At 34.3% G+C, this 11,863-nt stretch overlaps 1 protein-coding gene and 1 long non-coding RNA gene across 3 annotated transcripts; both read right to left on the bottom strand.

Moving 5' to 3' along the window:
• Positions 1 to 1,076: 1,076 nt before the first annotated feature.
• Positions 1,077 to 3,098, bottom strand: LOC122294588 (protein SINE3). 2 transcript variants are annotated; one of them, XM_043103472.1, is made up of 3 exons: positions 2,307 to 3,097; positions 2,078 to 2,203; positions 1,077 to 1,719 (listed from the first exon to the last, which is right to left on the bottom strand). In XM_043103472.1, exons 1-3 carry the CDS (start codon positions 2,400 to 2,402, stop codon positions 1,282 to 1,284), a joined length of 660 nt encoding a protein of 219 aa, XP_042959406.1. In that variant the 5' UTR covers positions 2,403 to 3,097; the 3' UTR covers positions 1,077 to 1,281. The 2 variants fall into 2 exon arrangements, with proteins under 2 accessions (XP_042959406.1, XP_042959414.1); XM_043103480.1 differs by lacking the exon at positions 2,078 to 2,203 and having other exon boundaries at positions 2,307 to 3,098.
• Positions 3,099 to 7,674: 4,576 nt separating this feature from the next.
• On the bottom strand, positions 7,675 to 9,490 carry LOC122300348. The gene is made up of 2 exons (XR_006239987.1): positions 9,251 to 9,490; positions 7,675 to 7,983 (listed from the first exon to the last, which is right to left on the bottom strand). It is a non-coding gene; the product is annotated as an uncharacterized LOC122300348 (long non-coding RNA).
• Between the last annotated feature and the right edge of the window lie 2,373 nt (positions 9,491 to 11,863).

The raw sequence follows: 11,863 nt of genomic DNA, 5'->3' as shown, positions 1-11,863 counted from the left end.
GGTTTAGATTTAAAGATGAGATAAAGATGGTTTTAGAAGAAAATTTAAAATTGAATAAAATATTATTAAAATATTATTTTTTTAATATTATTATTGTTTTAAGATTTGAAAAAGTTGAATTGTCTATTATATTTTATGTTGAAATTTAAGAAAGTTGTAATGATAATATCAGATAAAATGAAACGTTTTCCGAATTCAAAAAATTTGATTAAAAATATATATAAAATGCTCAAATCCAAAGGTCCATCGGCGTACTAAACATGTTTGTGGTGCATCCAACTAAAACGATGCCCCCCTATAAAGCTGGGCATGCCAATCCTTTCCATCTACTTAACGGTGACTCCAATCTTTCCATCACTATTACCTCTCTGTTTCTCCCTCTCTTGGCTGCATTATCATTTATCACTTCTGGGCAATGTCTCTGACATACATTGAGTATATTGGCAACTCATGACAATGATGTAACTGACCAAATTACCTGATACCTCCACCATAAAAGGGCAAGGTTGATTGGATTTGGGTGTTGAGGTATCTTATGAATAGTAATAAAAAAGTATGTAAAAATTAATAATAGAATATTGAATAATAGTAAAAGGTAGATGAAAAATAATAATAAAATAATGAATAGTAATGGAATATGTTGAGTACTTTCATATCCAAACAGATAGGCTCTCTATATCTGTTGTTACTTTATCCATTCTTTGTAACCATATTGCGTCTGCTCTAACAAAATTGGGGAGCTCAGCCTAGAGTCGCTAAATAAGAGTACGCACAGCTAACTTCTCGCTGGACACGTGATATAGCTTCCCCCTGTCGAATACACCTATAGAGTTATACTTATCAGCACGACAAATATGTACGTACGTACGTATGTAGATATTTATGTATGTATGTACGTGCAATCATCAATTGCCTTAGTGCATAAATGCAGCTATTTTAAGAAAGCCCAGAAATGTCCATGGCCAATGGATGTCACCATCAGAGGCAATGGCAATAGAGTTCGAATTTATGGTCTTGAGGCATCTTGATATGTACTGCACAAATCAATTGAAACGATTTACATTATCTTGATCATATAGAGCCAAGGCATATCATAATATCATTCAATTTTGTGAGATAGTACTCAACCAAGTCATTTCGATTGACACCTGTTGTCAATCAATGCAGGACTGCACAGTTCAGATCAGTAAAATGAGAGTGCAAACCATCTCATATTGAAGCAAAATTAGACCTACTATATATGCCGAATTAACAGATCCCTTACTACTTGTGCTTGATAATTCAGGTTGGAAGAGGTCCGCTGGAAGAGTTTTGGATCGCTGAACCGAAGAAGAAAGCTACTGCCACGGCAAGGATCCACAAGAAGAAACAGAGGAGAAGAATCTGAGTTTTCATGATAACGAGTTCGGCGAAGTGGTCTTTCTCTTCTGGCCGAAGGTGTAACTCGTCAATAACGATCTCGATTATTGCATCCATAATCCTCTTAGATTGAGGATCTACATCCGCCGACTTCAGGACCTGAAACCGACTTCTTTTGAGAAAATCGACCGCGATCTCCGCCTCCACAGAGCTTATCTTGGAACCGCCCAGCTCGAAGGTTTCGTGAAGGTGTCCCGATCCCTCCATGTCAACTGTGACTGTGGACGACGGAGTAAGGGCGGAAGTTACCAGTGATTCTGATGAAGCAGAAAGAGCCGGGTTCACAGCCATCAAGAAGCTCTAAATAAGATAAAGAAAATGCTTAATGGATCAACCACCTTATGTGAAATTTATTATATGAGAAAAGCTTTACATACTGCAGCATCATAATCGTCGCGATGATAAAAACCTCTAAAACTACGAAAAATTAAGATCAAACTTGTATGTAAAAGAGCACGTGTACTGTTCATTTTGCAGATAATCAATATTTAAAAAATATATATATCGCATAACCGCATTTCCTGCTTTCTTTTCTTCAGAAATTGAGAGAACCTAGAGAATTTAAAACAATAAATTGCCAACAAAGCACAATTGATTTCGTGAAATGCGACAAACGGCAATAAATATAGGACCAGGTTGGGTCTAGATTCAATTTTACTTCTTCTCCAATGTGATCAGAGCCAGCGATCTCAGAAATCGAAAATAAATCCAAAGATTCCTTTGTAGATGGTGTAACATCTTCGGAAAGCGACGTAAATGCTGCGTTTAAGCTTTTCTTCACGGTCTTGAGAAGAAAAATAAGAAAGAAAGGAATGAATGAGAAATCGAATTCGGATACGACGGAGGGGAACGCATAAATTAGAAAAATCGAGTTCAGATTTTTGTACCTTTGGTAGCTTCTTCGACGAGGATTCTTTGGATCTCCGATCCAAGTGCTCTGAGGGACGAGCCTGTTCCTTCCGTGGTGTTGGGACCTCCTTCATTTCGCTCTGTTTCGCGGGAAAATTTAGCAATTTCAAAATATTTCCGACTGGTCAGGAAATACACGTAGACGTTGCATAAATAGCGTGGGATGAAAGAGATTAAAATTTTAAAATAAGAAGAATGTGATGTATGGATGATAAATATAATAATTTAATTAGTTTAACTAGGGGTGAATAAAATAATCAGCAAACCGATTTTCACCGAAAATTCAACCTGACCCGACTCAAATTAACCAATCCAAAAACAATTAGTTCAAAATTCGGAATCTTTTATAACCGTTGCAAAAAAAGGGATTCAGAATCGGGTTATTAACCGATTTCTATTTTTTCCTGTTGTCTTCTTTGTCTGGGCTTTTGTTTTTAAGATTTATCATTTAGGTATTGTACTTGGGAAGAGATTCCAAACCAGATTCATTCAAAGAGAAAGAAAGAAATAGATCTGGATTCAAAGAGAAAGAAAGAAACAAGGGACCCATGCCTTGTGGTCTTAGAGAAGATGCTCTGTGTTTGATCGTGGTGCTATAGAAATTTGAAGGGGGTGGTACTTATCTTTTCACAGGAAATAACTTGTGTTGCTCTGCTTTGGCAATGAAACCTCAAGAAGAGTAGGTGTGCACCCCTGCTTCGATCCTCAACTTCAATTTTTTCATACATTGTCTTACAAGACAGATTCCAAGATCATGTTCTCTGTCAACCCAAAGATAAAGAAGCAATTATCAATGACGATGAAGAAAAGAGAAGCAAACAATAGGTTAGACTTTATTTGGATTTTATATCTTGTTCTCTGAACTCATCTTGTAGTGTTTGGAAGGGAGAGTTTCAAAGGAGAGCAATCTGTGAGGCAGATTGGGTGAGAACTACAAAACCAAAGAAGAAGTACAGAAGGACCTTATAGATGATAAGACTAGTTTCTGCCATAGCTAGCCTTATCAATCTTAGCTATATATATTTATATATAGAGAGAGAGGGGACGAGATCTGCTGTTTGAGTTGACGAGACTTAAGAGGAACTTCGATCACACAAACATGAAAGACCTTCTTAAAGATCCTGCAATAACTCACTTGAAAGAGAGAGTATAAAAGGAAAGAATGAGACCAAAAAAATAAAGTAGATTTGTAAAAGAATTGCATTAATGGGCCACGTGACTTAAAGCAAATTCAATTACTCAAGTACTAGAGGATTCCATTAAGAAAAAAGTATTGATTACTGACTTCTATTAATGAATGATGTATTTATTAAAAATAAAATAAAAATTCGGGTCGGGTCGTAAACAAAATATATCCGATTTAGACAACCGTTTGCGGGTCGGGGTCGAGTAAACAGTCCCAAGTTTAACAAGAATAAAATAATTTTAAAATATGTAAAGTATGTAGTGTAGGCTGATGAGTAACATCCTTCTTAAAGAAAATGATCAAAGATGCTACAAGAGCTTGGTTTTGCTGGCTAACTTGGGTTGGAATTTTTAAAAATAAAAAATTTAAGGTGAGAGAATTATATAATTTAATATTTTTTATTCTATGCTTTATAATTCAAACAAAAATTTTTAGAGATGTTGGCTTGTCGGGAAAGCTAGTTGTTGGGAATGATAAGATAAAAATAAACAAAAATAAATAAAATCAAACATGCGATATAAGATTTACGTAGTTCGGCAATGTATATACATCTTTGGAGTTGTAGAGGATTTTATTAAGAGGAAAGTCGAAATACATTGTGGAGCAATACTATAATTCTCTCTCTCTCTCTCTCTCTCTCTCTCTCTCTCTCTCTCTCTCTCTCTCTCTCTCTCTCTCTCTCTCTCTCTCTCTCTCTCAATACAAAAAATGCTAGACATAGTCATTGAGTGTGCAAATGTCATGCACTCTTATTGAAAAATAGATAAATATAATATCTATATAAAAAATAATTTTTTAAATGATGGATTCACTCTTTTTCAAATGGAATGTGTGGCGCTTACACACTCTATGATTATATCTAGCATTACTTATACAACACACATATATATAGATATGTGTGTGTGTGGCGAAACCCCAGCAAACTCAATTATTGAGATATTTGCTCAAGGAAGTTGTAGTTTGCTCGAGTGACTATCGAGCAAGTATCGAGCGAACTTTTGACCTGCCTTTCATTCAAGTCACAAATCATGCTCCACAAAACCTAACAATTCTCCTACTTGAAGATTGGTAAAACCACTTGCCTCCAAGACTAAAACTCCACATCTGCAACTCACAGCCCTTGTCCTCAAGTTAGAAGACTAATTGAAGTTGTGCAAACATTCAATTTCTCAAGTGTAACACCTTTAGGGCTCGTTTGAATCCTAAAAATATCTTAGAATATATGTGCATAGTAATGAAATAGTTTGTAAATAGTAATAAAATTGTTTGAATTAAAATGTTTTAATGAACTTTGAGAAATGAAAGAGAAAAAGTTGAAAAAAATATTATAAAATTAAAAAATTGTTTAAATATTATTTTTATATGGATGTTTGAAAAAGTTGTAATGATTATTAGGAAATGATTAGATGAAAAAGTTAAAACTTTGAAATTGAAAAGTGTTTTGTGTTTGAACGTATTTGAAAGGAAATATGTAAGAATATCTGAAAATATCTGAGAATGTCTAAGAATACCGAAAACAGTTGTGTTCCCAAAAAGGCCAAATATATCTGCAGGGCAATTCTCAACTCCCACTGTGTGGTCAATGTCTGATCTCATACAAACCATAGCATATATTAGAGAACCAATAGCTGAGGTCTCATCTTTTTACTTTGATGATTGTTCCCTGCTAAGTTTACAATCACTTCCCAAGGTACCCACTGGTTTAGCTTTGTCCAATTTGAACCTACTAAGCACCCTCGTCTACCGAAACTCTTCCACAATAAGTCTAGCTTTATACAACTTGCGTCCATCATGCTCAATCTTTAACCGATATACCCACTTATTGTGCAAAACCTTTTTTCCTGCTAGAAGTTCAATCAACTCCCATGTCTGATTCCCTGACAGAGAATCCATCTCATTTTTCATAGCTGACTCTCACTTGCTCAAATTCTCATATTGCAAAATTTCCTCATAGCTTTGTGGCACACCACCATCAATCAGCAAAATATAGCTCAAGGTGGGTGAAACCCACTGTGGAGGTTTGGTAATTTTAGAAGACCTACGAACAACAACTGCACATGTAGACGACTCTAGATCTACTTGCAAAACAATAAGGATGGGCACATTAAACCCACTCTCCCCATCACTAACACCTCTACTCTGCACTTTGATCTCAAGAGTTCATCTAGTCTTACGAACTCAGACTCGTGAGAAACTGCAACATTGACCCCTTTTTGCTTCCCCAAATCTAGATTTGTCAAACCTACCTTCGATCCCTTTTAGCTCATTGACCAGGCTAGCAGTGCCATAATGTTGTATTATTCTTTGCTTCAATGATAGTAATCATATCACTCGATCCAGATGTCATATACAGAGTAACTAATATCTGGCTACGAGCCAAAACCATTGCACTTTTTGTAACCATCCATGTACCACCCAAAAAAACTATCAAATGGCCTCCATCATCAAGTTGTTCCATAGAGATCCAATTTTTGTTCAGTTCAGGATTATATCTAACTTTCTGCAAAGGCCACACATTCATGTTTAGGAGTATATTGCACACATCTCCCACTCCCACGGCATCCAATACTTCTCCATCAATCAAATACACCTTACCAAAATTACCAACAATATACTTTTATATGATTTTTTGATGTGAAATAAAGCTCCTTGAATCCAACACTCAATCATCAACCGAACTGTGAATTGCAAGAAACAGAGCATCCTGCACTTCCTCAATCACAACATTTGTAGCGTCATTCTTAGTCTTCTTTGTATTTTTGCAGTTTTTTTTAAGTGACTCGTTTTACCACAATTCCATTGTTTTGTTGCCCAGACCTTGACTTGCTCCAACCCCTATTTCTAGACTTCTATGCTATCCGGCTTCTTCCCCATTAGAGAGATGACGTCTCTTCCCGTATAGATAATCATTGATCTGCATCCTCCAATACCCAAAATCTGTATTGTCAAACTTCTCGATTCTAAACACCTTCCTTTCTTCTCCGCCCATCGTTCTTATTAAAACCTTAACATTGGCTCATGATACTAGTCGTTGGGCAAGCTAGTTATTAGAAACGATAAGAGAAAAGTAAAGGAAAACAAACAGAATCAAACACATGACACAAAATTTACGTGGTTCGGTAGCATGCCTAAATCTACAAAATTGCATAGGATTTTATTCAAAAGAAAGTCAAAATACATTATGGAGCAGTACAATATTTCTCTCTCTCTCTCTCTAGGGTTGCCTCTATCACAATCTTGATGCTTGTCTCACTATGGTCGTACATATACAATACATATATATATATATATATATATATATATATATATATATAACTAGTATGGATGTTACGTGCCTAATGCACGTATGCCTAGTTGAAAGTACTACTATTTTCATAAGCATATTTATTATTTTTTGTTAAAATTTTTTGATTTGATTCAGCCATCTTTTCAAAGTTTTCACAAGTAAATATCTTATTTTTATTAAAATTGTTTGATCTCATTCATCTATGTTTTTTAAAAATTAATTTTTTTGAACAGAATCAACCATTGAAGGACTATATATAAGTTTGATTTTGCATATTTTCTATGTTTCTATTTTATTAACTATCCACTTCTCTAATTTACAAAATTTTCACAAGTAGATATATTACAAAATTTGATCTGGTTTAATAACTTTGCAAAGAAAAAACAACATGAAAAAAAGGAAAAACCTGAATAGAAGCTAAATCTATGCGATTTTCTTTTAATAAGGTAAAAACCAAACATTTTAATTAAATGGGTTTCATTTTGCAGCTATCTAGGACGCTTAGGCCCAATCATGTGTGTGAATCTATAATTCTAATTTTACATAATCTAAAAATAGCATATATACTTTTAGGCCTCATTATTATGCAGTTCAATTCAAATGAGATGAAATATTTTAAATAATAGTATAAATTTTGAATTAAAATAAGATAAAATAGTTTATAAAAAATATGTTTGAATAACAATAAGATAATTTTTACTTTTTAGAATTTGATAAAAGCGTGGATCCCACGAATGTTGAAAAATCGCATATCAAAAAGGGCAGAGCCAGATATCTCATCCCCTGCAATGCCTCAACCACAACATTTCTCTCTCTCCCAATCAAAAGAGGTCTTGTGTATGCTATATGCACTCGTAACTTTAGAACACTTTAATTCAACATTGGCAAAACAATAATTCGTACCACTCAATTATCATTTAATAAACTAAACATTCATCCCTTCTTTGTAAACCAAAAAGGTGGAAAGAAACTACCTATGCATAGAAACAAAAATTATTTATTTACTGGCATATTAGAAAACTAACAAGGAGACATGTGTGACACCTTATCTAGATTCGTAATAACTCCCAAATCACTACTTTGTAAAGCAAACAATCAAATGACTCTTGTATCAATCAACATTTAAACCAAGAACCTCTCGATTAAACTCCTCAATTTTAGCATTCAACTCTTCCCTGTTTTTCTGCAAGTCAGTAGAAATGAATTAGCACAATTCTTCATACAATGCAAGTAATTCCACATCCAATCATAATATTAGGTACCTTAAAGATTAGATAGCAATAACTGAACCATAGTGTATAGCCAAGACCCACTACTTCCATCAACTTGGGGAATTGATTTCATTACATCAAACTTAATTAAGCTTGCTAGACTATGAGAAAATAGCCTTGTTCATAATTTCAAGGAACTACTAACTTAACACAAAAAACATATAAATTCACACCAGTGGAATAGAATCAATAGCACCAACAATGGCTGATGCAAACCACAACGCAACCAAGGCACCACTACAATATGCATTCATGCATTATTGGCCCATCCCATGCGTCTGAGCTCATAAGCTCATTAGAGATAAAAACTCATTTCATATTTAACGACACTGTTTGCAAAGGAGTGAAAATTCCTCCTCATTTACCCTCCTGCTCTGCCCCATCTCTCTCACTGCCATTTTCCCTCTCCACTGCCTACGCCCGTTCGTCGAGAGGCCATAACAGCTACCGTAGCCCACACCCCCCACCACCGTCATCGCTTCCTTCATTTCCACTCTTGCGCCGCCCCCCTTCTCTCTCACTGCCATTTTCCCTCTCCACAATGGTTGGGTCTTTACACATTGTCGATCATCACACCAGCTGCGGTTCTGCAATGCCATCCTTCCAGCACAATGCCACTGCTAAGAGCAGATCGCCGATCTCTCTCTCTCTCTCCTCTCCAATGTTTTCCTTTTCTCGCTTTGTGCCACCGTAGACCCATAAAACAATCTTATCTGGGATCGCAAATCCCAAGTTTGGTTGGGTTGGGTTTCTAGTTAGGAGTTGAACAAAGGTGTTTTGGGTTTGTGATTCTCTCTATTGCGGTGTTGCGGGTGATTTTTGGGTGATTGTAACTGTGGGACTTGAACGAAGGTGGTTGGGTTTCTGGGTGATTTCTACGTTGGATTAGTGATTTTTGGGTGATTGTAGCAGTGGGACTTGAACGAAGGTGGTTGGGTTTTTGGATGGTTTCTGTATTGGGTGAGTGATTTTTGGGTGGGAGTTGAACGAACGCAACAACCAAAAACAAACAAAAAAAAAAATCTTAACTTGACACTCGGGATTCACATAATCTTGATAAGAGAAACAATTACAACAACATAGTGGAAAGTAAAAATACAATAAACAAAAAAAATGAGAAATATATGAAAATATATCTCCCAAGGAAGAGGGAAAAGACAAGAAATACATTTCACTAACCTAGAGATTACTGAAAGTGCTTCCACTATAGAATCTGATCAAAGTGCTTCCGCTACGAAGATCTAGGTTTCAAAGTAGATGCAAAAGCTGCAGGGCTCGGTGTGGTGAGCTTGGAAATGGTTGCCATGGTTGATCAAGCGCTACAATAGCTAGAGAAGAACAAAAACAAAGCAAGACAGAGGCAATAAATGACGAGACGAATGATGGCTAGAGGTATTGGACTATATGGTTTAAAGTAACCTAGCGAGCAAGTAAAGACATTGAGAGGCAGGTAGCGAGCAATCATTACCTAATTGTTATAATTTTTTTAAATTTTTAAATAAAATATAAAAATAATACTAATTTTTAAAATTTTAAAATAAAAATTATATTAAAAATTTATTTTTAACTATAATATGAGTCTTGCTACTTGTACACATAAAAAATGTAGTATGAATTACGCGCTAATATAAAAAATGTAGTATGAATTACGCGCTAATGTGACAGTAATGGATAGTCATCAAGTTTGACTAATTAAATGTTTTTATAATGAACTAATATAAAGTTACAATTTTCTCCCCGTTTATCTTTTCTTTCTTTCCCTTTCCCTCTCTCCCCATTTCTCTTCTTTCTCTCCCCTTTCTTTCCCTTTTTCTACAACTTCCAGTGCCCTCTTTTCTTTCCGTGGGCAACATAGATCTTTAAGAAAAGCCCTTGCATCTTACAGGTTCCCTACATCTCCAAGATCGCAAGATACTTGACACAAAATCAACAACAAACTTCAATAACATTTCCTTCTGCAGATGAGCTAGGACAAAACCAGCTATCATTAGCAAGCAAAATGTTTGAGGGCAACGGAATCTCAAGTGGAGCAACACCGAACTGAGTTCCTACCATGTGGAGTAACGAAGACTTGCAATCCATGAGCACATTGTTGAGCACTGTCAGATTTCTGAAACTTAATTTTACTATAAAGAAATTTACAAATAAATAGATACGATAACAAATAAAATATGGTGGTATTACAAATTATGTTTCAGCAATAAAGTTGTAATTTTTTCTCTCCTCTTTGTTGCACTAGGTGAAAAAGCAACGAAGAACTCTTTTATGATCAAAGAGAAAAAGCAAGAGATTAGGATATTGAGAGATGAATGAAGGCGCAAAGAACAGTCTATTAATTCCATTTTTACCCTTTGGTGGCTTTAATCTTATTTTTATTTTATTTAATTTTAAATAAAAATATAAAGCTGACGACATTATTACATCAGCATGTAAAGGAGTCCACGTTTTTCTTCCATATGTTTATCATTTTCCTTATATGATTATTTAACTTTTTGCCTTTCATTTCTCAAAATCTAATAAACATATTAATTCAAATAATTTTATTACTATTCACAAATATACTGAAATATTATAAATATCCAAATAGGCCCTAAGTCATTTTCCATATGAGATACATGAATTTTCTATTAACTTTCCATTTTCGCTCTTACAAATAGACCAAGAGATGTAAATGTTATCCCAAGAAATATTTTCAATTGAAACAAATGTTCCCAATCTTTAAAAAAATGAGTTTCTATTTTTATTTTCCTAATCCAATATTAGGAATATATATTTGTAAATAAATAAAAAAATCCTCATTATATAAAACTTACCAACCAAGGAATAACTATTCTATCACAAAAGGTTTATTTCACTTGTTAAATATATTAAAAAGAGTAGTTCAAACTCACAAAAAACTTTAAAAAAAACTTATATATCCACGTGGCTTTTTTAATCTATACACCACATTCATTCAAAACAATTGTAAAAAACCACGCGGAGATGTAAATTTTGTGTAAGTATATTTGGCATTTCCTATTAAATAACAATAAGAATGCCCATTCCACATTTTATACATCTTCTAAATAAAATTTATTTTATGGTTAGAAATATAAATGAGTCAAGTTTAAGTCAATAATTAGAGATCAAGCTTCTTTTATTTATTTTTTTATTTAAATACGAGTTAAGTTTGAGTTTATTACCAAGTTATGTTTTATATTTACAAATATGAAATAGCCAATTTATTTTTCAAACGATTAGATTGCAAATTACTTATATTATATTTTTTTTATAAATTGGATTCATTTATAGATCAATTATCATAGGAAGTACTTACACCATCCCAAATCTTTTTTTTTTTTTTTTTAAATCAAAACATCACCTCTTTTATTAATCAACTGTTTTCAATACAATTCTTATCCCGTAAAAAGAAACTAGAGTAACCCTCAGGGCCATCTTCTATCCATACTTGTTCCTCCTTTACATTGTAAGCAAAAGTTGCTAAAAAATGAGCTAATATGTTACATTCTCTGTATATATGCTGGACTTTCCATAAAGGTCTATGTGACGCCCCCAAATCCCCACGCATAGACACAGGAAAATCGAGACGTCCGGATGATGACATCACAGGTCACCACCCTAACGACGTGTGCCAAGTGTGTGCATAAGCAACGAATGTGCACGAGAAACACGCAGCGAAAGGTAAAGTCATAAACTAAGTACCAGAATTTTTTCTTGTTTAATACAAGCTGTTCAAAACATACATAAATAAATATTACAAAACACAAATATAGTTTTAAACCAAATACAAAA

The sequence above is a fragment of the Carya illinoinensis genome, chromosome 2, assembly GCF_018687715.1.
Source record: "Carya illinoinensis cultivar Pawnee chromosome 2, C.illinoinensisPawnee_v1, whole genome shotgun sequence".
NCBI lineage: Eukaryota > Viridiplantae > Streptophyta > Magnoliopsida > Fagales > Juglandaceae > Carya > Carya illinoinensis.
The sequence above is the reverse complement of the archived record's forward strand: the minus strand, read 5'-3'. Positions and strand labels throughout refer to the sequence as shown.